The sequence below is a fragment of the Gigantopelta aegis genome, chromosome 5, assembly GCF_016097555.1.
Source record: "Gigantopelta aegis isolate Gae_Host chromosome 5, Gae_host_genome, whole genome shotgun sequence".
Classification (NCBI taxonomy): domain Eukaryota; kingdom Metazoa; phylum Mollusca; class Gastropoda; order Neomphalida; family Peltospiridae; genus Gigantopelta; species Gigantopelta aegis.
Window position 1 is genome coordinate 18,123,082 of NC_054703.1, and position 27,500 is coordinate 18,150,581.

General features: G+C 42.7%; 1 protein-coding gene across 1 annotated transcript in view; it reads left to right on the top strand.

Annotated features, from left to right (window-relative positions):
• LOC121372980 (cytochrome P450 3A15-like) overlaps positions 1-27,500 on the top strand; it is a 44,283-nt gene that overhangs the window by 3,971 nt on the left and 12,812 nt on the right. The window contains exons 3-8 of the mRNA XM_041499419.1: positions 9,125-9,177; positions 13,832-13,928; positions 14,740-14,859; positions 16,674-16,765; positions 17,367-17,518; positions 18,543-18,655. Of these exons, the coding sequence (XP_041355353.1) occupies positions 9,125-9,177; positions 13,832-13,928; positions 14,740-14,859; positions 16,674-16,765; positions 17,367-17,518; positions 18,543-18,655 (627 nt within the window). The remainder of the gene's footprint in view (positions 1-9,124; positions 9,178-13,831; positions 13,929-14,739; positions 14,860-16,673; positions 16,766-17,366; positions 17,519-18,542; positions 18,656-27,500) is intronic.

The following is a 27,500-nucleotide window of genomic DNA, read 5'->3' on the forward strand; positions in this document are numbered from 1 at the left end:
AACCAGTCGGGAGAACGTTTTTCTGCTGGGTCAGACTGAACTAAACCCATCTAAATTCATCTGACAATGCCCGCCTTTACAACTTTAACTTCTTTTAGGACCAGTCTTGTGCACAGATACCATACTGTAACTATCATAATTGAATATGTTCATGGCATATTAGTCATACTTTTAAAATGTTATATTGTTTTTATGTGTTATTGGTGGACACGTTCACGCATACTATATGATCGCTATTTTTCGGAACAAACAACTTCCTATTGAGGGCGAAATAATTTTCATATCGAAACCGAATCAATACATGACACGTTTCAACGTTATGTAGTAACCGGGGGGGGGGGGGGGGGGGGGGGGGGGGGGGGGGGAAAGGTTGCAAATTGACAGTTATGCCTAAAGTGCTTCTTTTGTGGGAAATGGAAACTGATGATATATAATTCTATAATGAAAAATATTAAAACATATATTAACACATATTACTGAGTTTTAAACCCATACGAACTAAAACAAACCCAACATTTTGTGTCAACAGAAGTTTTCTATGTAAATAAAAGTGTTTGTTAACAAACTGCCATCAAATTATATAGATTAATCTCATTTTTAACACAGAGGTGAAGACATAATGCTATAATGTGTAAATATATTGATGAAACTTTGTAAAGAAACGTTTGCTATTTACAATGAAATTTGTTTCAAAGAATGATATTTGAATCGGTATGGATTTAAAACTTAATAATATGTTTTCATATGAATTTTAATTGTATTCATTATAGAATTATATGCCAATCCACCGGTTGCCATTTGACGCAAACTGACTATAATTAGCCCACAAGACACAGACCAATACAATTGTTTCTTAGTAATCTCTTATATAAATTCACGAAATCTAACGACTTGGGAATTATCAACAGCATGATATAGAAAGCAATCTAAACACAGCAATGCACCACTATATCTATAGAAATGCATATACCAAGTTTGATCAAGAATAATCAAATAGGTTTTGTGTTACGTTAATTTGAATAAATTAGATGACTTTCCGTAAAACAAATATTAGAATTGTAATTTCTTGAACATTCCATTTCTAACCAAGTCCATCTGTCACATTATGCATTAAAATATTGCTCCATGTATCTCATTCGTCTGATACTGTATTCAGCCTCCTGCAATATGAACTCCATAAAAAGGTGTCATTTCCGTAGCAATCAATTATAATGAAAATCATCGCTAGATTACAGGAAAAAAGAAAGAAAGAAATGTTTTATTTAACGACGCACTCAAGAAATTTTATTTACGGTTATATGGCGTCAGACATATGGTTAAGGACCACACAGATTTTGAAAGGAAACCCGCTGTCGCCACTACATGGGCTACTCTTTCCGATTAGCAGCAAGGGATCTTTTATTTGCGCTTCCCACAGGCAGGATAGCACAAACCATGGCCTTTGTTGAACCAGTTATGGATCACTCGTCGGTACAAGTGGTTTACACCTACCCATTGAGCCTTGCGGAGCACTCACTCAGGGTTTGGAGTCGGTATCTGGATTAAAACTCCCATGCCTCGACTGGGATCCGAACCTAGTACCTACCAGCCTGTAGACCGATGGCCTAATCACGACGCCACCGAGGCCGGTCGCTAGAATACAAGGTTCAGTGGCATAAAAATGTCAACTATGCATATATAGACTAAATGTATATGAGCTGAGGAACTGAAATGATTTAGTTATTTTATAAATAGCAGGCAAATTACGTCGGCGATAAAAAGGGGTTCTCCAGATTCGCACCTTGATAATTGAATAGAGAACAATTCCAGGGCAGTAGCTAGGATTTTTTGTTGCGGGGGGTGGGGGGTGGGGGGGAGGGGAACCGAGTAGTTAATAGTCTAAAACTCCTTAAACAGTTAAGAAGAGAATTTTCTTTAAGTTTCTATAACTGCCCCCCTTGCCCCCCCCCCCCTCCGCTAGGTACGACCCTGATTTCGCCCAAATAAGGTACAGCGATGGACAATACACAATATTATTGGCATACATAAAATAGCGTTGCACATTGTGTAACAAGGTTTATTATTAATCTCACGTTCGTCAATGTCAGAGAGATATACCCATTTGTCAAACTCTAACCCGTAAAATCAGTGTCTTAAACATTATCATTCAGAGATTTACCGTATGAATGTATCTGAACAGAAATATACGCATTAGGACATTACGGTTCTTAATGCACACTACCGCAAATTGAAAAATAATAATTTGAGCTTGATATGGGAAACTTATGCCATTGATAGGAGGTTCCCACCTTGCTATGAACTACCCGTGTTTGTAAAGTTATCTATCATGACACGAACGAGACATATATTTAATTTGGTCCTCTAGCTGATGATCAGGTATTGGCAGAAAACCAATACACCAAAGGAATGAGAGCTCCTAAGCTAATATCTCAGGCGCTCGTATTGTAACATGGGTAATGGGTGATTATCTCTGGGGTCAGTATCTATACTCGTATTGTAACATGTTGTGTTTACAAGGGCAGTGGGTGATGATCTGTGGGGTCAGTATCTATACTCATATTGTAATATGTTGTGTTTACAAGGGCAATGGGTGATGATATATGGGGTCAGTATCTATACTCGTATTGTAACATGTTGTGTTTACAAGGGCAATGGGTGATGATATATGGGGTCAGTATGTATACTCGTATTGTAACATGTTGTGTTTACAAGGGCAGTGGGTGATGATCTCTGGGCTCAGTATCTATACTCGTATTGTAACATGTTGTGACTGTTTAATAGATAATATTACGTGAACTCCTGTCGTTGGTGTACCGCCTAATATCAGTCGCCACTGTAATCCTTCTCCATGTTTATGTGATAATGTTATAGTCAAATGACCCAAAGTACAAAATGCAATCAATTAGGATCAGGTACAATTTTTGAATTTAATAAAACCTATTGCATAGTCTAGTTAAAACATACAAAGTGAATAGTGTGCTAATAACAAAGTATAAATTGCTACCCATTGTTGAAACAAAAGCAAGATTCAAAGGTATCTATGGAATTATAAGCAAACCACGTTTTTTCGACGGACAGGTATTGGTTTATAGTCCGAAACACAAAGGGAACAAACTGTTTAAGAAATAAGCTGAGAGGTTGTATTTGATGGCTACAAGTCTATGCCTTATAATTGGTTATAGTAGTTAATGCAATTCACTGATCATAACTGCCAGACTAAATACTGTCGTACATTTTATTAAGGCAATGATATTCCCTTGAATTTTACACTTGGTGATACTATTTCATATGTTTTGGTGTTTTAAAGACAAATGAGAGACTAAGAAGTAGTGGTTACTGAGACGAAACAAAAATGTATTGCCTGATAGTAGACAGTATAGACAAAGTATGACATGTTCTACCTCAAACATTGAAAGGGCCATTATGTATTATTCGCAGATGAGCCTGCATGCTTTATGTCATCGAAGTTTGACTGTATATGTTAATGCCATAAATGCTTCAAAGCTATTCGTGACATACTTATTAGACAATTCTCCGCTGGTTCGTTTTCGATCATTTTGAACCATAAAACATAATTTTGCGTTTTTATCTGTCATATTTATACATAAAGAAAGATCTTCCCGTAGCGCCCGAGTAAGGGATTGCCAGATGGTACAAGGAATTTATCTTTATGTCTCAAACGTAGATTTAGTTTGTGGCTGCAAAATAACTTCACATGTTTCTCGGTATCAATGTCCTTGATTAGGCCAAAATACCACGTTCTGTCCTCAATTGCTTTTGCTGCCGTGTTTGCAGACATACACATACGAGGGGAGATTGATAAGTTCGTGGCCACAGGCAGAAGGAATTAATGTAGAAGGAGAAAATTAAACATTTATTTTTCAACATTAATCCCCTTGTACATTAACACACTTAGTCCAGCAGGCATGGAACATACGGATCCCTTCCCGGATGGCACTGTAGACTTGTGGAATGAAGAATTGCCCTTATAGAAGAGCACCCCCCAACCCCCTTGTCAGTTTTCCTTGGCACCTTGGACATTTGGAAGTCGTTGTGGTGACAGTGACTGGTCTTCCCGGACAGGGGTGGTCTTTTTGGCTCTCACTGCCACGTTTGAACTCAGCTACCCACTTCTTTACCATGCTATACGAAGGGGTATCCTTCCCAAGTGTGGATATTTGAACGCCGCAGCTCATTTCTTTACCATGCTATACGAAGGGGCAACCTCCCCAAGTGTGGATGTTTGAACGCCGCAGCCCACTTCTTTACCATGCTATACGAAGGGGCAACCTTTCGAAGTGTGGATGTTTGAACTCGGCAGCCCACATCTTTACCATGCTATACGAAGGAGCATCCTTCCCAAGTGTTTGAAATCGGCAGTCCACTTCTTTACCATGCTATACGAAGGGGCATCCTCCCCAAGTGTGGATGTTTGAACTCGGCAGCCCACTTCTTTACCATGCTATACGAAGGGGCAACCTCCCCAAGTGTGGATGTTTGAACGCCGCAGCCCACATCTTTACCATGCTATACGAAGGGGCAACCTCCCCAAGTGTGGATGTTTGAACGCCGCAGCCCACTTCTTTACCAGGCTATACGAAGGGGCAACCTCCCCAAGTGTGAATGTTTGAACTCGGCAGTCCACTTCTTTACCTTTCTATACGAAGGAGCATCCTCCCCAAGTGTTTGAACTCGGCAGTCCACTTCTTTACCATGCTATACGAAGGGGCATTCTCCCCCAAGTGTGGATGTATGAACGCCACAGCCCACATCTTTACCATGCTATACGAAGGGGCAACCTCCCCAAGTGTGGATGTTTGAACGCCGCAGCCCACTTCTTTACCATGCTGTACGAAGGGGCATCCTCCCCCAAGTGTGGATGTTTGAACTCAGCAGTCCACTTCTTTACCATGCTATACGAAGGGGCATCCTCCCCCAAGTGTGGATGTATGAACGCCGCAGCCCACATCTTTACCATGCTATACGAAGGGGCAACCTCCCCAAGTGTGGATGTTTGAACGCCGCAGCCCACTTCTTTACCATGCTATACGAAGGGGCATACTCCCTAAAGTGTGGATGTTTGAACTCCGCAGTTCACTTCTTTACCATGCTATACGAACAGGCAACCTCCTAAAGTGTGGATGTTTAAACGCCGCAGCCTACTTCTTTACCATGCTATACGGAGGGGCAACCTCCCCAAGTGTGGATGTTTGAACGCCGCAGCCCACTTCTTTACCATGCAATACGAAGGGGCAGCTTCCTAAAGTGTGGATCTTTAAACGCCGCAACCCACTTCGTTACCATGCTATACGAAGGGGCAACCTTTCCAAGTGTGGATGTTTGAACTCGGCAGCCCACTTCTTTACCATCCTATACGAAGGGGCATCCTCCTAAAGTGTGGATGTTTAAACGCCGCCGCCCACGTCTATACCATGCTATACGAAGGAGCATCCTCCCCAAGTGTTTGAATTCGGCAGCCCACTTCTTTACCATGCTATACGAAGGGGCATCCTCCCCCAAGTGTGGATGTTTCAACGCCGCAGCCCACTTCTTTACCATGCTATACGAAGGGGCATCCTCCCCCAAGTGTGGATGTTTGAACGCCGCAGCCCACTTCTTTATCATGCTATACGAAGGGACATCCTCCCCCATGTGTGGATGTTTGAACTCCGCAGCTCACTTCTTTGCCATGCTATACGAAGGGGCAACCTCCTGAAGTGTGGATGTTTAAACGCCGCAGCCCACGTCTTTTCCATGCTATACGAAGGAGCATCCTCCCCAAGTGTTTGAACTCGGCAGCCCACTTCTTTACCATGCTATACGAAGGGGCATCCTCCCCCAAGTGTGGATGTTTGAACGCCGCAGCCCACATCTTTAACATGCTATACGAAGGGGCAACCTTCCCAAGTGTGGATGTTTCAACTCGGCAGCCCACTTCTTTACCATCCTATACGAAGGGATATCCTCCCTCAAGTGTGGATGTTTGAATGCCGCAGCCCACTTCTTTACCACGCTATACGAAGGGGCAATCTCCCCAAGTGTTTGAACTCGGCAGCCCAATTCTTTTTCATGCTATACGAAGGGGCATCCTCCCCCAAGTGTGGATGTTTGAACGCCGCAGCCCACATCTTTACCATGCTATACGAAGGGGCAGCATCCCCAAGTGTGGATGTTTGAACTCGGCAGCCCACTTCTTTACCATGCTATACGAAGGGGCAACCTTCCCAAGTGTGGATGTTTCAACTCGGCAGCCCACTTCTTTACCATCCTATACGAAGGGGTATCCTCCCCCAAGTGTGGATGTTTGAATGCCGCAGCCCACTTCTTTACCATGCTGTACGAAGGGGCAACCTCCCCAAGTGTTTGAACTCTGCAGCCCAATTCTTTTTCATGCTATACGAAGGAGCAGCCTCCCCATGTGTGGATGTTTCAACTCGGCAGCCCACTTCTTTACCATGCTATACGAAGGGGCAACCTCCCCAAGTGTGCATGTTTGAACTCGGCAGTCCACTTCTTTACCATGCTATACGAAGGGGCAACCTCCCCAAGTGTGCATGTTTGAACTCGGCAGCCCACTTCTTTACCATGCTATACGAAGGGGCAACCTCCCCAAGTGTGGATGTTTGAACTCGGCAGGCCACTTCCTTACCATGCTATACGAAGGGGCATCCTCCCCCAAGTGTGCATGTTTGAACTCGGCAGCCCACTTCCTTACCATGCTATACGAAGCGCCAACCTCCTAAAGTGTGGATGTTTAAACGCCGCAGCCCACTTATTTACCGTGCTATACGAAGGGGCAACCTTCCCAAGTGTGGATGTTTGAACTTGGCAGCCCACTTCTTTACCGTGCTATACGAAGGGGCACCCTCCCCAAGTGTGAATGTTTGAACTCGGCAGTCCACTTCTTTACGATGCTATACGAAGGGGCACCCTCCCTACGTGTGGTTGTTTGAACTCGGCAACCCACTTCTTTACCGTGCTGTACGAAGGGACATCCTCCCCAAGTGTGGATGTTTGAGCTCAGCAGCTCATTTCTGTACCATGCTGTATGAAGATGCATCCAGACCAAGTGTGGCCACCATGTCCTCGTGGACCTCCTTGCGTGTTGAGCCCTTGAGACCGAGGTAGGGGATGACTGCACGAGGTGGGTTTTTTCATATTCATATTCACCGTTTGGTGTCAATATTTAATTATTTGTAACAAAAACACAAGACAAATTAATAATTTCAAACTTTCTGTGTAATCACTCAACCATTTGAACTGCACGCGATATCAGTAAAAACTGTACATCGTATCTTCTTCTACCATAGGCCACAGACTGATTAATCCCCCCCCCCCCACCCCACCCCGCATACTCTAAGTACACAGTTATAATAACTCTATAAGTTAGTAGATACTGGTACCCAAGTAATTATGCGTCTTAAAGTGTAAAACCCCCTGAGCAATTTCATATATTATGATAATCAAAATATGTATTTACAGACAGACATTATTTACTTCTTTATTATTGTTAAATGAATGTTATGAAAGAGATTACAATAATATAAGATCAACAAAGATACAATCATAATGTAGCATCACAATAAAGCCATGTATAACACTAATCTTCTAATGCTGCCTAAATATACTATTACTAATATTGCTGTTCAAGAAGAGTATTCTATTTTACTGTTGTGTTGTTTTACCGTTAACTTTATATTTCCATTATTAATATTAACAGAATTGACAATATCCTGGTATTCCTCCTACGTGTAGTAAGAAATATACTTAACGAATAATTTAAAATCCAGTCACATACCCTAATAAACATAATATCTCTTTATGTCATGTTTATTTGACTCGACATGAAACAAAAATGCTTAATTATATAATGAGTAACCATACATCTAAACATTACTCATATCAAACGTGAATGTCGCAGATAGAGAGACAAATGGAGGCATTTTGAGTTTTTAATAAAAACCTTACAGAGGAACCGAGTAATTTTAGGACTGGGAGAAGGTTGGGCGGTACAGAAGGGATGAAACATTGTGTTATGGATCTCCTATGGAAGGGGGGGGGGGGGTAGCTTTGTCGGTTGAGTGCTCGCCTGAGGTGCATGCGTCGCAAGATCGAACCACATCGGTCGATCCATTCAACTGCTTGAGTTTGTGTCGATCCAACCACTGCGCCACAGCTGGTCAAAGACCGTGGTATGTGCTAACTTGTCTATAGGAAGGTGCATATAAAAATTCATTGCTACTAATGGGGGAAAATGTAGCGGGTTTCCGCTGATGACTACGAGTCAAAATTACCAAATGTTTGACATCCAATAGCCGATCATTAATAAATCAATGTGTTCAAGTGGTGTCGTTAAACAAAGGAAACATTTTACCTATGGAATGTGGCGGTCCTCCTAAGGACGAGCATCTGATAGTGGATCATGGATACAATCACGACTTTACCTAACGTCCTTTCGACTCAGCCTTATGCAAACATACGAGTTTAGTAATTGAATACACTTTTGTTGTTTAGATTTAAAGATAGGCAGACTTTGTCGTGTGCTTGTTTTGATTTAGTGAACTGGTCTGACAGCGGTAGCTTTCTTTTGAGCGGTGTGCGGCGCGCGCACGCGCGTGAGTGTGTATGTGTATGTATTGTATGTGTATATATGTGTGTGGCTATTTGCATGTGCGTGTGCTTGTGTTTGTGTGTGTTTGTGCTTGTATGTCTCTCTCTCTCTCTCTCTCTCTCTCTCTCTCTCTCTCTCTCTCTCTCTCTCTCTCTCTCTCTCTCTCTCTCTCTCTCTCTGTCTCTCTCTCTCTCTCTCTCTCTCTCTCTCTCTCTCTCTCTCTCTCTCTCTCTCTCTCTCTCTCTCTCTCTCTCTCTCTCTCTCTCTCTCTCTCTCTCTCTCTCTCTCTCTCTCTCTCTCTCTCTATCTATCTATATGTCTATCTGTCTGTCTGTCTGCCTGCCTGCCTGTCAATATTTCTTTCTTTTTGTCCCCTTCCTTTCTTTCTTTGTTCGTTCTACTCTTTAAGCTTTCATAAATCATTATACACCAGAACATCTAGTTGCTGTTGTTGGTTTATTATGTGCGTTTTTTTTTTTTTTAAATCTACATTACACCTAATTTATTTTTCAGTTTCCATTAGACGTATTCCAAGAATGGACAAAACAGTATGGAAAGGTTTTCGGGTAAATATGCTATGAAGTACTGTCACGTTGTAATTTTATATTTTCATGCAGAATTTGTAACTAATAATTCCAAATAATACACCAATACAACCCTCATGGATTCCCATCCACCTCCCCCTCCCCCACCCCGCAACAACTTGTTATTTTTATGCAATTAGAAATTAAACAGACTTGATGCCATTCGCTGAATATCTTTATTTTCTTGTTCCACGGAGGATGGTGATAGGGATTGGTATGCTGCTTCAAAACTCGGGGTGGGGGAGGGGAGGGGGAGGGGTCCAGACTGTGATGGGCGAAACCCGATATCGCCAGCGTCGCAGGTGTGTGTGTTTTTCTTTGCTTCTTTTCCCTCCTTTCGTGCAAACATTCACCTTTTTGACGCACAAGATAGATAGTGGACATTGACAGGGTGGCTGGCTGACTGAATTTCGTGGCTAGCTGACTGAGATTGAGAGGCTGGCTGACTGAGATTGGGAAGGTGGCTAGCTGACTGAGATTGGGAAGGTGACTGGCTGAGTGAGATTGTGAGGGTGGCTGGCTGAGATTGATAGGGTGGCTGGCTGAGATAGGGAGGAAGGCTGGCTGGCTGAGATTGGGAGGGTAGCTGGCTGAGATTGGGAGGGGTGGCTGGCTGAGAATGGGAGGGGTGGCTGGCTGGCTGAGATTGGGAGGGGCGGCTGGCTGGCTGAGATTGGGAGGGTGGCTCATTGAGATTGGGAGGGGAGGCTGGCTGGCTGAGATTGGGAGGGGTGGCTGACTAACTGAGATTGGCGGGGTGTCTGGCTGGCTGAGATTGGGAGGGGTGGCTGGCTGAGATTGAGAGGGTTGGCTGGCTGGCTGAGATTGGGAGGGTGAGTGGCTGAGATTGGGAGGGGTGGCTGGCTGGCTGAGATTGGGAGGGTGAGTGGCTGAGATTGGGAGGGGTGGCTGGCTGGCTGAGATTGGGAGGGTAGCTGGCTGAGATTGGGAGGGGTGGCTGGCTGAGAATGGGAGGGGTGGCTGGCTGGCTGAGATTGGGAGGGGCGGCTGGCTGGCTGAGATTGGGAGGGTGGCTCATTGAGATTGGGAGGGGAGGCTGGCTGGCTGAGATTGGGAGGGGTGGCTGACTAACTGAGATTGGCGGGGTGTCTGGCTGGCTGAGATTGGGAGGGGTGGCTGGCTGAGATTGAGAGGGTTGGCTGGCTGGCTGAGATTGGGAGGGTGAGTGGCTGAGATTGGGAGGGGTGGCTGGCTGGCTGAGATTGGGAGGGTGAGTGGCTGAGATTGGGAGGGGTGGCTGGCTGGCTGAGATTGGGAGGGTGGCTGACTGAGATTGTGAGGGTGGCTGGCTGGCATAGATTGGGAGGGTGGCTGACTGAGATTGGGAGGGTGGCTGTCTGAGATTGGGAGGGTGGCTCACTGAGATTGGGAGGGTGGCTCACTGACTGAGATTGAGAGGGTGGCTGACTGAGATTGGGAGGGTGGCTGGCTGACTGAGATTGGGAAGGTGGCTGACTGAGATTGGGTGGCTGGCTGGCTGAGTTTGGGAGGGGTGGCTGGCTGAGATTGGGAGGGTGGCTTACTGAGATTGGTAGGGTGGCTGACTGAGATTGGGAGGGTGGCTGATTGAGATTGGGAGGGTGGCTGGCTGAGATTGGGAGGGGTGGCTGGCTGACTGAGATTGGTAGGGTGGCTGACTGAGATTGGGTGGCTGGCTGGCTGAAATTGGGAGGGTTGCTGGCTGAGATTGGGAGGGTGGCTGGCTGAGATCGGGAGGGTGGCTGGCTGAGATCGGGAGGGTGGCTGACAGAGATTGGGAGGGCTGGCTGACTAGCTGACTGGCTGAGATTGGGAGGGGTGGCCGGCTGAGATTGGGAGGGTGGCTGACTGAGACTGGGAGGGTTGCTGGCTGACTGAGATTGGGAGGGTGGCTGACTGAGATTGGGAGGGTGTCTGGCTGGCTGAGATTGGGAGGGTGGTTGGCTGGCTGACTGGCTGAGATTGGGAGGGGTGGCCGGCTGAGATTGGGAGGGTGGCTAACAGAGATTGGGAGGGCTGGCTGACTAGCTGACTGGCTGAGATTGGGAGGGGTGGCCGGCTGAGATTGGGAGGGTGGCTGACTGAGATTGGGAGGGGTGGCTGGCTGAGATTGGGAGGGTGGCTGGCTGAGATTGGGAGGGTGGCTGGCTGACTGAGATTGGGAAGGTGGCTGACTGAGATTGGGAGGGGTGGCTGGCTGACTGAGATTGGCTGGCTGAGATTGGGAGGGTGGCTGTCTGAGATTGGGAGGGTGGCTGACTGAGATTTGGAGGGTGTTTGGCTGGCTGAGATTGGGAGGGTGGTTGGCCGGCTGAGATTGGGAGGGTGGCTGTCTGAGATTGGGAGGGTGGCTGACTGAGATTGGGAGGGTGTCTGACTGACTGAGATTGGGAGGGTGGTTGGCTGGCTGAGACTGGGATGGATGGCTGGCCGAGACTGCGAGGTTGGCTGGCTGACTGAGAATAGTCGATGATTAATAAATCAATGTGGTCTAGTGGTGTCGTTAAACAAAATATAGTATTCTGGGACATGCCTACCGCGGAACATTTTGAAGTAAAATGTATCATGCCATATGCAGGTAACTTTAACTAGGGGACGGTTAGTTCATTTCGTTGTTTTTGTCAGCGAAATGAAGTTTTGTACTGGGATGTATGCGGCCATTGGAACTGATTGAACACTGGAACGCTTCTCGTTTCGACAGCCTGCACCACCAGGTTGGATTCTATTTTTAGCGAGATTTCTTGCCGCCACGTCATTTCTCCGTCTGACTGTCGACTTGGTTTTTTGCGTGAATCGTATGACGGCCATTCTGCAGAACTCCACGGTTGTTCGCGTTTAGTCGCTACATGTCCGAGCCTGTCCTAGCAGCACTGGAAGATTGACCGCCCCACTCTAAGAAGAAATAGGAAGCGGGGTCGGCCCCTACTACTCTTTTTCTAGACTTTACCTTGCTTTATAGTGATACCATCTCGTATCCTCCGGAGTCGGGCCCGTCCGCACCACTATACCAAACCATGACGACTGGACTATACCCTAGTCTGATACTCTTTCTTGTTCAGACGGATCCGGCTTCTCAAGATCTGTATTTCAGCACAGCACTACACCTTCAACGTCTGTCGACTGTCAATCTAGGGGTTTTCTTGACGTGATGCAACCCATCTCGTCCCTTTAAGCTGTGCACCCAAACGGCCTTAACGAGGCCACTCGCGTGGACATATCGATCGGACTTTAAACTTTTAGATCTGCGTTAAATATTTTATGTCAAAATTACTTCTTTATTTTTAAATATTATTAAATAGTCCGATCCTCTCTTCTTTCTCTTATTTAATTTTGGACTGTCCTTCTAAAATGCTCCTAATTATATAAATATTCGGCGCCGAGCAGTCAATTCTTTTTATTTTTGGCTTGTAACCTTTTTTTATTTTTTATTTATTCTATTAACTTTTTTCACTAATTGCTATTTTTGAAAATTCTGCCCATTTTCACCAACACCCACAACCCCCTCCATCCCGAGTCAGGCCACCGATCTTATCGGAGGTCGGACTCGGTATGGGCGTGTTCGAAACCCTAGTGGTATATGGGCACGTTAAACTAGTTATCATAATCATCATCGTGAAATAAATCGATGTTGTAGTCTACAAAAATTAAAACAAGTTTGTTTTGTTTAACGCCACCACTAGATCACATTGATTTGTTAATCATCGCCTATTGCATGTTAAACATTATAGACCCGCTACATTTTTCGATTAGTAGCATGGGATATTTTATATGCACCACCACACAGACAGGATAGCACATACCACAGTCTTTGATATACCAGTCGTGGTTCACTGGTTATATATATATATATTGCCATGTAGAGGATAAATAGCTGTTATGTGGTAAAATGTTAACAGAAAAAGGTGGTTTTTATTTATGGAAAAATACGTTCTACTGAATTGAATGTTCGTTATTTCCCTTTGTTGTGAGGAAAGCACGACGGGGAATGTTTGATATGTTGATCCTATGGCATTTTGTAACTATCCCGAAAGATTCAGCTATGTTCTATTACATCTTATTTCCTGGTTGGGTCTATTTTTAAAGAAGACGAAAGAATGCCAAAAACAACAACAACGACAACAACAAAAAAAACAAAAAACACAAAACATGATCACTAACAATTATATTAATCATTAACGTTTTGAAACGACACTAATGAATTTAGAAGTGAAAACTGGATGTTTTAGATTTGGTGTTCTGTTAAAGGGACATTCCTGAGTTTGCTACCATTTTTAAGATGTTATCGACTAACAAAGACGTTTTAACGATTGTAATTGCATATCAAATATATTTTTCTACATAAAATATTAGTGGCTGCATATTAAGCGTGTTTCTGGTCGTTCTAATATTTGTATTAGGTTAAATTTCATTTTATTTCCTAAAAAATATTTTTTGAAGACAAAATCCAGTTTGGGCTTCTTACAAACATTGAAATGACCAGAAACACATTGAATATACAGACATTAATATTCTAAACAAGAAAATAGATTTAATATGTAAGTTTAATCGTAGAAATATTTTATTAGTCGGAAACATCTTACAATGCAGCAAACTCAGGAATGTCCCTTTTACTACTGTCAGGTGTTTCAAATTGCAGGTATTACGAAGGACTGCGACCGAGTATTGTTGTGTCTGACCCGGAAATAATCAAAGAGATTCTCGTGAAGCAGTTTGACAAGTTCTATATCCGACCGGTAAGAATGAATGAATCAGTCAGCATTTGCCGACTCCCCAGCACGAACATCGACTATTAGGTGTTAAACTAATGTATCTGCGTAAATGAAGTCTGTCGGGTTAGAAATACAAACATCTGTTGCATTTAACGTTCTTTGTCTCGTTCACTCTGTATGAGACAGAACACCCCAGACACAACCTATTACCACCATATAACAGCATCTCATTCACTCTGTATGAGACAGAACACCCCAGACATAACCTATTACCACCATATAACAGCAAGTGATCCGTATACGCGTTTCCCCACTAGCATGAACGTCCACACTACTGGTGAGACGATCGGTCAACATGCGAATTCGTCTCACTACACACGCACTTTACGCGAGCGCTCTATCACTGAACTGCATCCGTCCTGTAATCGCCAAGATTAAAGGTCCTATGTCAAAGATGAAACTACAATATTTCGTTATTTTCACATTCAGTTACAAACTAATCGATCCCACGCACAATCTTTTTCATAATTAACTCCTAAACAACACTTTTTAAAAACGTAAATTTCTGGGTAAATTTAGTGTGTTGAATGTGTACGTATAAAACAGTGACGTCACTAGTTAATGCGTGTGGCACACTCTCAAGATTCCCACCTAAAATAATTTTGTTTTACTAGTAAATGGAATTAGTTGGTTGTACGTTTTTTTAAGCATATAGTTGAAGGAATTTATTTTTTTTCAAAGCAAAAATTAATAAATATTTTGGCGGAACCTCCATTATTTCAACTATTTCAAATATTTAGGTCCACGCACCTTTAATTTTCGCCATTATTTGCAGCTGACACAGCCGTTCATGTACCACCCCGAGGACAAGAGCATCATCGTGACTCACGGCACGCAGTGGAAGCGAGAGAGAGTCTTCATTGGTGGAGCCTTCAAACCAAACATTCTCATGCAGGTAACACTAACTGTCGCCGTCATCATCATCATCATCAGCAGCAGCAGCAGCAGCAGCATTATCATCATCAGCAGCAGCAGCAGCAGCATTATCATCATCAGCAGCAGCAGCAGTATTATCATCCTCGGCATCTGCATCATCACCGTCATCATCTGCATTATCACCTCCTCATCATCATCATCATCAACAGCAGCAGCAGCAACTGGCACTACCACTAACTAGCATTTAGGTTCGAAGTCATCTATATTTTCCCTTCACGTTTTTCTTTGTGGTGTACATCATCATCATCATCATCGTCGTCTTCATCGTGTCCTAATATGATTGTCTGGACGAAAACCTGCCTGGTTTATTGCCTACATGGCTGACCATATGCTGATTACAATCCGTGTTTATTGCCTACATGGCTGACCACATGCTGATTACAATCCGTGTTTATTGCCTACATGGCTGACCATATGCTGAATACAATCCGTGTTTATTGCCTACATGGCTGACCACATGCTGATTACAATCCGTGTTTATTGCCTACATGGCTGACCATATGCTGATTACAATCCGTGTTTATTGCCCACATGGCTGACCACATGCTGATTACAATCCGTGTTTATTGCCTACATGGCTGACCACAAGCTGATTACAATCCGTGTGTATTGCCTACATGGCTGACCACATGCTGATTACAATCCGTGTTTATTGCCTACATGGCTGACCATATGCTGATTACAATCCGTGTTTATTGCCTACATGGCTGACCATATGCTGATTACAATCCGTGTGTATTGCCTACATGGCTGACCACATGCTGATTACAATCCGTGTGTATTGCCTACATGGCTGACCACATGCTGATTACAATCCGTGTGTATTGCCTACATGGCTGACCACATGCTGATTACAATCCGTGTGTATTGCCTACATGGCTGACCACATGCTGATTACAATCCGTGTTTATTGCCTACATGGCTGACCACATGCTGATTACAATCCGTGTTTATTGCCTACATGGCTGACCACATGCTGATTACAATCCGTGTTTATTGCCTACATGGCTGACCACATGCTGATTACAATCCGTGTGTATTGCCTACATGGCTGACCACATGCTGATTACAATCCGTGTTTATTGCCTACATGGCTGACCATATGCTGATTACAATCCGTGTTTATTGCCTACATGGCTGACCACATGCTGATTACAATCCGTGTTTATTGCCTACATGGCTGACCACATGCTGATTACAATCCGTGTTTATTGCCTACATGGCTGACCACATGCTGATTACAATCCGTGTTTATTGCCTACATGGCTGACCATATGCTGATTACAATCCGTGTTTATGGTGACTGGATGTAGCTCAGTGGTATCACATTTGTGGTTAACCCCACTCTCCAAACTCATCCAGTGTCACAACATTCCTTTGCTGTTTTTTTTTTATTTTATTTCATGGGGGAGAGGTGCGAACAGGTTGTATGGCGGCAACGAGTTTCATTTCTGTTGTCTTCGGTCAAGTGTCACACAGAGAGGTTAACAAACACCGTCGTATGTATAGCAAAATGATCTTGCTGACGTGCATTTTTGTATGAAAAAGTAAATCAATGTCCTTTATTGGGGGTCTGAATTAATGTGTATGTGTATATAGGATAGTCACCACATGGGACTGGTATGAAGGAGCCAAGGTGTCGTTAGCAACACGTTTTCATGCATATACATTTATATTGTTGTAGTTGCTGTTATTGCTGTGTTTTCTATTGTTGTTGTAGTGGATGTTGCTGTTCGTGATGTCGTGTTGTTCACTGTGTGTGTTATGTTGTAGATGGTACCACGCCTAATGCAGACTGCGGCCACACTACTGGATTTGCTAGAAGAGCGGAGACAGAAGTCGCCCGACGGATTCAACTTGAGCGAGTACGTATTATAACGCAGAATCTGTTACTACCAGGGACGGAATTTAGATCAGTCGGTTGAGCGGTCGCCCTAGGTGTTGTCGTCGCAGGATCAAACCACCTCGGTGGATCCAATCAACTGACTGGTTTTTCTTTCTCATTCTAAACAGTACACAGCGACTGATCAAAATCCGTGGTATGTTCTTTCCTGTATGTTGAAAAGTGCATATAAAATATCCCTCGCTGCATTACAAAAAAATGTAGCGGGTTTCTTCTCATAACTAACTATTTGACATTTAATAGCCGATGATTAATTAATCAATTGGCTCTAGTGGAGTCGTAAACCAAAAGTTAATCTTTCTATTACTTCTACTTGCATTTTGAAGTGGAGCTAGTGTTTCGCAAAACGGACCAGGAAGGAGGCCTAAGCACTAAAAAACCGCCGATTGAAGCCATCCGTTAAAGTGCTGTAGGCTTAGCGAGAGAAAGCAAACATTCCTTTCTTTTTGTACCTCTCTGCTCTGTTCTTCTCTTCTCTGCTTTGTTCCACATTGTTCTGTTCCATTCATATGTTGTCTGGTCAGTTTATGTCTTGTTGATTTAGTCATATTTTTCTTTTGCAGATGTTTGAAAATGTATGTTTTAGAGTCGCTGGCCACTGCAGCGTTTGGTTACCGCTCTGACTGTCTCACCAACAGTGACAACGTCCTTACCCGATACACACAGGCAAGTGCCGTGTCCGCGTCCGCTCACAACTCCGTCACGGGCTTAGCACGTGCGTATTATATATGTGTCTGTCTGTCAGCCTGTGTATGTCTGTCTGTTCGTCCATCTCTGTCCATCTGTCTGTTCGTCCGTCTGTATGGCTGTTTGTCTGTTTCTCTGTCTGTCTGTCTGTCTGTCTATGTGTCTGCTTGTGTCTCTCTGTATGTATGTTTGATTGTCTGATTATCTATCTATCATCTATCTATCTATCTATCTATCTATCTATCTCTCTATATATCTATCCATCCATCTATCCATCCATCCATCCATCACCCCATCCATTCATCTATCTATCTATCTATCTATGTATCTATCTATCTATCTATCTATCTAGCTATCTATCTATCTATCTATCTATCTATCTGTCTGTCTGTCTGTCTGTCTGTCTGTCTGTCTGTCTGTCTGTCTGTCTGTCTGTCTATCTATCTATCGACCTACGATACTACCTACATGTCTATGTGTGTGTGTCTGTCTGTGTGTCTGTCTGTCTGTCTGTCTGTCTGTCTGTCTATCTATCTATATATCGACCTACGATACTACCTACATGTATATATGTGTGTGTGTGTGTGTGTGTCTGTCTATCTGTGTGTCTGTGTGTCTGTCTGTCTGTCTGTGTGTCTGTCTGTGTGTCTGTCTCTCCGTCCTCCCGTCTGTTTCGTTTGTTTATTTGATCACTTCATTCGTTAGGGCGGGACGTAGCCTAGTGGCAAAGCGCTCGCTTGATGCGCGGTCGGTTTGGGATCGATTCCCGTCAGTGGGCCCATTGGGCTATTTCTCGCTCCAGCCAGTGCACCACGACTGGTACATCAAAGGCCGTGGTATGTGCTACCCTGTCTGTGGGATGGTGCATATAAAAGATCCCTTGCTGCTAATCGAAAAGAGTAGCCCATGAAGTGGCGACAGCGGGTTTCCTCTCTCAATATCTGTGTGGTCCGTAACCATATGTCTGACGCCATATAACCGTAAATAATACTAAGTTTTAAAACTATTCAATTTGTTTTCTTTCTTTTCTTTTCCTTACAAACATAATTTAGGCTTGTTTCCTACACTGACGCCCTTGCTGAAAGTGTTTGACCGACATCACAGATTGTCATTCCAGGAATACATGAAGGACATTACGTCACACGTCACTCAACAAGTTAGACTAGTGAGTGTGTAAAACGTTTCGGATTGAATGTAACTCAGTGGTAGTAGAGCGCTCGTTTGGGATTGGATGTAGCTCACTGGTAGTAGAGCGCTCGTTTGAGATTGGATGTAGCCCAGTGGTAGTAGAGCGTTCGTTTGGGATTGCATGTAGCTCAGTGGTAGTAGAGCGCTCGTTTCGGATTGGATGTAGCTCACTGGTAGTAGAGCGCTCGTTTAAGATTGGATGTAGCCCAGTGGTAGTAGAGCGCTCGTTTGAGATTGGATGTAGCCCAGTGGTAGTAGAGCGCTCGTTTGAGATTGGATGTAGCCCAGTGGTAATAGAGCGCTTGTTTGGGATTGGATGTAGCTCACTGGTAGTAGAGCGCTCGTTTGAGATTGGATGTAGCCCAGTGGTAGTAGAGCGCTCGTTTGAGATTGGATGTAGCTCACTGGTAGTAGAGCGCTCGTTTGGGATTGGATGTAGCTCACTGGTAGTAGAGCGCTCGTTTGAGATTGGATGTAGCTCACTGGTAGTAGAGCGCTCGTTTGGGATTGGATGTAGCTCACTGGTAGTAGAGCGCTCGTTTGAGATTGGATGTAGCCCAGTGGTAGTAGAGCGCTCGTTTGAGATTGGATGTAGCTCACTGGTAGTAGAGCGCTCGTTTGGGATTGGATGTAGCTCACTGGTAGTAGAGCGCTCGTTTGAGATTGGATGTAGCCCAGTAGTAGTAGAGCGCTTGTGTGGAATTGCATGTAGCCCAGTGGTAATAGAGCGCTCGTTTGGGATTGGATATAGCTCACTGGTAGTAGAGCGCTGGTTTGAGATTGGATGTAGCCCAGTGGTAGTAGAGCGTTCGTTTGGGATTGCATGTAGCTCAGTGGTAGTAGAGCGCTCGTTTCGGATTGGATGTAGTTCACTGGTAGTAGAGCGCTCGTTTGAGATTGGATGTAGCCCAGTGGTAGTAGAGCGCTCGTTTGAGATTGGATGTATCTCACTGGTAGTAGAGCGCTCGTTTGAGATTGGATGTAGCCCAGTGGTAGTAGAGCGCTCGTTTGAGATTGGATGTAGCTCACTGGTAGTAGAGCGCTCGTTTGGGATTGGATATAGCTCACTGGTAGTAGAGCGCTCGTGTGAGATTGGATGTAGCCCAGTGGTAGTAGAGCGCTTGTTTGGGATTGGATGTAGCTCACTGGTAGTAGAGTGCTCGTTTGAGATTGGATGTAGCCCAGTGGTAGTAGAGCGCTTATGTGGAATTGCATGTAGCCCAGTGGTAGTAGAGCGCTCGTTTCGGATTGGATGTAGCTCAGTGGTAGTAGAGCGCTCGTTTGGGATTGTATGTAGCTCAGTGGTAGTAGAGCTCTCGTTTAGGATTGGATGTAGCTCAGTTGTAGTAGAGCGCTCGTTTGGGATTGCATGTAGCTCAGTGGTAGTAGAGCGCTCGTTTGGGATTGGATGTAGAGTGGTAGTAGAGCGCTCGTTTGGGACTGGATGTAGCTCAGTGGTAGTAGAGCGCTCGTTTGGGTTGCATGTAGCTCAGTGGTAGTAGAGCGCTCGTTTGGGATTGGATGTAGCTCAGTGGTAGTAGAGCGCTCGTTTGGGTTGCATGTAGCTCAGTGGTAGTAGAGCGCTCGTTTGGGATTGCATGTAGCTCAGTGGTAGTAGACCGCTTGTTTGGGATTGCATGTAGCTCAGTGGTAGTAGAGCGCTCGTTTGGGATTGCATGTAGCTCAGTGGTAGTAGAGCGCTCGTTTGGGACTGGATGTAGCTCAGTGGTAGTAGAGCGCTCGTTTGGGTTGCATGTAGCTCAGTGGTAGTAGAGCGCTCGTTTGGGATTGGATGTAGCTCAGTGGTAGTAGAGCGCTCGTTTGGGTTGCATGTAGCTCAGTGGTAGTAGAGCGCTCGTTTGGGATTGCATGTAGCTCAGTGGTAGTAGACCGCTTGTTTGGGATTGCATGTAGCTCAGTGGTAGTAGACCGCTCGTTTGGGTTGGATGTAGCTCAGTGGTAGTAGACCGCTCGTTTGAGGTCCGATGGTTTGTAGGATCTATCACCCTTGGTAGACTGTTTTATTTCTTTTCCTCATCCAAAATATTGCCCGACGTCCAGTACACCAAAGGCCGTGTGGTATGTCTTGTCTATTGAAAACTATCTCGTGTGACCTGTCTCTGTGTCTCTCTCTCTGTCTCTCTCTGTCTCTGTCTCTCTGTCTCTCTCTCTCTCTCTCTCTCTCTCGTTGTCTGTCTCGCTGTCTGTCTCTGCGTCTGTCTCTCCGTGTCTCTCTCCATATCTCTCCCTCCCTCCCTCTTTCTATCTACCTCGCATTCTCTCTATTTCTCGTTCTCTCTCTCCTCTGTTACATTCTTTCTCTTTCTGTCTCTCTGCATCCTCCTTCTTGTACCGCCCAAAGAGGACTGCCACTCCCATCCTAGTTTATTAAATCAAATCGAGTACCAGACAGAGCTCATTGGAATAAGTTCAGCTGTGATGATATGCACTCATGAATCACTGTCATAACAGGTTTTCGCAAAAGGTGATGTCAAGTGAAGATGAAGGATATTTGGAACTGTTTGAACGTTTCTTCCATTGCTCATTAAAGAGTGACTCCTTTCCAAGATGGCTTTCATATTTAGTAACTGTGTTTAACAAAATGTAGTTCAGTTGTACACCTCTTGGTTTAAACGATATTTTATTTGCGAAAACAACATACTGGGATTGTACACCTCTTGTGCCCATGCATCTAACCATACGGTAAGGACAAGGGTATTGTGAACTTTATTAGGTTTTTAACTTATTATAAAAGTTTAATAATAGTTCCATGGATTATTTAACTATTTGGTATCATTTTTAACAAGAGATGATCTTTAAACTGCACATCACTATGCTCATAATTATAAGAGCAGAGCCATGTACAAATGTGTTAAGAACAAGAAAGGAACATTCTTGCTTGAAAACGTTTAAAACTGTTTTAAATCATGTGGGGTCATACAATGCATTATGTTAAAGGAATCTGGTGTTGAACTAATATTCTCTAACTTCGTTTTAAAACCTGTAGTAGATATATATTTTATTTATGTTTTAACTATTCAGCATATGGCATGCGAGCTATCATGGCTTTCACATTGTATTGCACGTTGTAGCCACTCTTACAATATTGTAGGTACCCCACACACATAACTTCTTTTTAAAAAAAATATTTATTAGGTTTTGTGGGTGTTTTTTTTATATAGTTTTGGCTTATTGTTGTTAATAAACGTTGTTTCTAAACGTTGCACCTCTCTGTAGGCAATTGTCCATCTGCTCCTGTGCAGGATAATAACAACAACGCGTATTATATGAGCTTTATTACCCCTGCATCTGCTCCTGTGCAGGATAATGACAACAACACGTATTATATGAGATTTATTACCCTTGCATCTTCTCCTGTGCAGGATAATGACAACAACACGTATTATATGAGCTTTGTTACCCCTGTATCTGCTCCTGTGCAGGATAATAATAATAATAATAATAATAATAGATTTTTATTTCAGATCAGAGATCCATAGAACATATATAAACATCACATACAAAACTGATTACATAATATACAGCAGCTTGTGCCAGCGATTTACACATACAAATTTGACGTACACAATTGTACACCGCAGGTGGGAAAGTAGGTCGTTTGAAGTTGTTTCGATTCTGCTCTTCAGCGAATATGCTGTTGAGCGAAGTAAAGCGCCAAAGCTTTTTATTCCGATGACTGACAAACATCTTGCTGGCACTGTATGGTCGTCGTTGTCCGATCATCCATCGGTATGCATTATTATAACATATGTTAAGATCCTTCATGGTATCCTGTGTAAATTTCACCCATAATGCACCCGCGTACAAATTACTACAATAACTCACAAATAATTGTGTTTTAACGTTTGCACGTACACAAAGGGCTCTATACTGTCGTTTAATGTCTTTATCGTCTTTCATGTTTTTGCATATAATATGACCTAGATATTTATAGTTGTCAACAAATTTCAGTACATCACCACAGAAATATATCGAAGGCACATTGATCAACTTCAGAGTTTCTGGCTCAATACACATAGAAACAGTTTTCATTGTATTATATATAGTATCATGATCTTCTGCAAATTTCTCCCAAATCGTTAACATTTTTCTTAATGCAGAAATAGATGGGCAAAGAAGTGACATATTATCAGCAAAACTGAAGTTATTTAGAAACACCCCACCAACATTACACCCAACTGCACATTTTGACAACTGTAGGTTAAGGTCATCAATATATATATATATATATATATATATATATATATATATATATATATATATATATATATATATATATATATATATATATTAAATAATAAGGCTGACATTACCCCACCTTGACGGACGCCATTTGTTATATTAAACTTACAGGAAATATATGCACCCCATTTTACACTAAACAATTGGGTTAAATACCATGCTTTGAGAAAGCGAACTACAAAAGTAAGCACGCCTTTTTTCAAAAGTGTCATATATAATGTCCAGTGATTTACTCGGTCAAAGGCTTTTTTCGCATCCAAAAAGCAAACATACACAGGACTACCTTGTGAAATGTAAAAGTTAATAACTTCCTTAAAAGCAAATAAACACATATCGGTGGATGTCCCACTTTTAAAACCTTACTGATAGTCCGATGTACTCAGGTCTGTTCGTGATAACAGTACATGTTCCATAACTTTTGATATCACAGTTGCTAATGCAATTGGACGGTAATTGCCTTTATCTGTTATGTCTCCGGTTTTGTTTTTCACAATAGGAACAAGAATAACATCTGTCATTCTACTAGATACATGCCCGTGTACAAGCATGGCACTGAAACAAACTGACAATAGAACGAATAATCTCTTGGACGCATATTGGAGGTGTTCCGCTGAGAGGCCGTCATTCCCTGCTGATTTCCCACTGCTAAGTTTAAAAACAAACTCCATTACCTCATTGGGATTTACGTTCATTTCAGCAACATAACTTGAATCATTAGCAATATACTCTTCAACATATGCTCGATGATGTTAATCCGTCACAGAATTTAGAAGTTCTTTATAATGTTCTTTAAACAAACCTGCAATATTCTCTTCCCTGGTCACACCATCCACAGTTGTTGCCAATAGAGTTTGTTTATTATTTTCTGTAGAAATATTTTTCCAGAATTCACGAAAGTTCATGTCGGTCAAATTTTGTGCTATAGCATCTGCCTTCATTCTATCGTTCTCATTTTGACACATTCTAAGAGCGTATTTAAACTGCCTACGTGTTTTGTTCATATTTTCACATATAAGTCCTGTTCTAGGTTTACCATTGTCTCGCCATAACAAGTAGGCCTCTCGAGCAGTGAGATGCAAATCTTTTACGTAGTTATTCCACCCAGGCACATTTTTGTGATTGTCACTATTACCTTTAATCAAATGTTGAGATACCAATTTTAATGCATTAACAATTTCATTATATAAACTATCAATAGCATGTAGATGACCAGATATATTGGAGTTTGGAGTTTTACAAGAAATTGCATCATCAGGAATATAGATTTCAGACACGGAAATATCTGACTCAGCTCTATACGTGTTTATATCATCAGCATTAACTTTTAACCAGTTTACAGACGTTCTTGGCAGTATGTGATTTTTGGCTAAATTGCATTTGGTCAAACCGTTCACACTGATGGTGAATTGTAATGGCAGATGATCCCATGGCGCAATGTCATGTAGTATATTCATATTAGTTATTGCATTGTGTGCAGCTGTAGTAGCCAAACAGTGGTCTAGCCATGACGTTGTCGCATGTGCCTCACTAATATATGTGTACGTATCTGTACCTAAAAGAACAGCATCCGATAATATATAACCATGTTCTGAACACATATTATATAATTCAGCACCAAACCTTGACTGCCGCTTAATATTGGCATTCCAATCACCGACTATATACACATTTGGAGTGTTGGATTCCTCTGATATGGCATGCAATTTTCCAAGGTACGAGACGTAATCCTTCCAATTTTCAGGCGAATCAGCCGGTAAGTAAACACACAAGATAAGTACTTTCGATGATGCACAATTTAATTCTAATCCTATTATTCTACTATCGTCATATGTACACACATTAACTAAACTGCCTAGTGTCTTCCTCCATAGAATAGCCACTCCACCATATGGACGTCCGGCTAGTAGATTACTGCTAGTATCCATAGCAGATACCCCTCGAGCATAGAAATCATCATGTATGTAAGAGAGTTTTGACAAATCATAGTCTGCTAACCAGTGCTCCTGCAACAAACATATATCATTAGCATCACATAATTCACGAATATCTGGCGCCGATGTTTTAAGAGACCGACAGTTGTATGAGCATATCTTAATTTCTTCTGTCATAATACTTGCTAATGTCGTATCACATAAAACTTTCGAACTAAAACTTCTTCTGGCCACACGTTAGGACTCATTAGTTTATCGATGTTTTTGGAGTCAACAAGGATTTTAAACAACGAATATGTGTCATATCGTGTTCTGAGTTTTTCACACCAGACATCAATCCCCAGCACTGACCTTACGTAATCAAGTATGTCCGACTCCTTAGTTCCCGACGAAAACGGGTACCGGTGTAGATTTGACTCCCCGCAGTGCCGATGACTGTGCGGTTCCTATTACTACCGGCTTTTTTCACTTCGGACCAAGAAACTTAAATCCCTCTGAATCAACACCACTTCTGTGCGGAACAGCTTTTCTTGTTTTCTTTTCTCTATTCAGCTCCATGCCATTAGATGCCAATCCAGCAGCCATATCAGCAAAACTGCGTGCAGTCCCTGTGTGTTGAGACATCTCCCTAGTAACATGAGATAAAGGCTCATCTGGTCGTACTGGGCTCGATTGCCTATTAGGGGTTTTGCAATTTCGTATCAGCTGTTTTGCATGTGTTATGCTGTCATCTAGTTCACCATCTTCCTTTTCAGTTATTACGTTTTGGCTTTGTTTCAAGATATTAATGTCGCTAGGTGTGACTGTTTCCGCCTCTAAACCACTGTCGTGTACACAATCGTTCACGGGTGAAGAACTCACAATATCAGTATCTTCATCATTTTCTTGGCTTACATCGACAGCCAACCCCACTGAACATGCAATGCACACTCTTTTTTATTCTGGAATGTACTTCGACATATCTCAGCAGTGGCCATCTGGGCTGTTTGCAAAGAGGCAATACTGCCTTTCATTATTTCAAGTTCCTTCAAAATAATGGCCATGTCCATGTGATTGTAAAGAATTGGCGGCAGTTTATTCAGATCTTTCGCAGCGAAGCATAGTACATCATCTGGTTCAGTGTTATGCAGCAAATTCAAAATATCATGAATGTTATTCTTTTTCTTTTCAACACCCGTCGTTTATCATACTTTGCTTGATAATGACAACAACACGTATTATATGAGCTTTATTACCCTTATGTCTGCTCATGTGCAGGACAATGACAACACCACATATTATATTAGCTTTATTACCCTTGTATCTGCTCCTGTGCAGGATAATGTCAACAAAACGTATTATATGAGCTTTATTACCCCTGTATCTGCTCCTGTGCAGGATAATGACAACAACACGTATTATATGAGCTTTATTACCCCTGTATCTGCTCCTTTGCTTGATAATGACAACAACACGTATTATATGAGCTTTATTACCCCTGTATCTGCTCCTTTGCTTGATAATGACAACAACACGTATTATATGAGCTTTATTACCCCTGTATCTGCTCCTGTGCAGGATAATGTCAACAAAACGTATTATATGAGCTTTATTACCCTTGTATCTGCTCCTGTGCAGGATAATGACAACAACACGTATTATATGAGCTTTATTACCCCTGTATCTGCTCCTGTGCAGGATAATGTCAACAAAACGTATTATATGAGCTTTATTATCCCCTGTATCTGCTCCTGTGCAGGATAATGACAACAACACGTATTATATGAGCTTTATTACCCCTGTATCTGCTCCTGTGCAGGATAATGTCAACAAAACGTATTATATGAGCTTTATTATCCCCTGTATCTGCTCCTGTGCAGGATAATGACAACAACACGTATTATATGAGCTTTATTACCCCTGTATCTGCTCCTGTGCAGGATAATGTCAACAAAACGTATTATATGAGCTTTATTATCCCCTGTATCTGCTCCTGTGCAGGATAATGTCAACAAAACGTATTATATGAGCTTTATTATCCCTGTATCTGCTCCTGTGCATGATAATGTCAACAAAACGTATTATATGAGCTTTATTATCCCCTGTATCTGCTCCTGTGCAGGATAATGTCAACAAAACGTATTATATGAGCTTTATTACCCCTGTATCTGCTCCTGTGCAGGATAATGTCAACAAAACGTATTATATGAGCTTTATTATCCCCTGTATCTGCTCCTGTGCAGGATAATGACAACAACACGTATTATATGAGCTTTATTACCATTGTATCTGCTCCGGGCAGTGTTATGAAATGTCGCCTTGTTTACCAATACAAACTTTGAACGTTCATAGTCACAACAGTAAATTAGAACTATGTAGGATTTATCTGATAAGCTCTGGCTATAAATAAATAAGTGCGAAATTCAGCGGGGTGAAAAGACCAGGGCGGATCTGTTTGTAGATTGGGAAGGGTCATGCAAATCATTTCCCATTCCACCTTGTATCAAAGTCGAGAACATAATTATTTTTGGTGTTACTATACACAATAACTAATGCTAGTTACCGCTATTAATAGCAGCCTGTGTTGCTATAGTGCGTTTTTTTTGTACCTGGGGAATTTGTACATTATATGAGCTTTATTACCCCTGT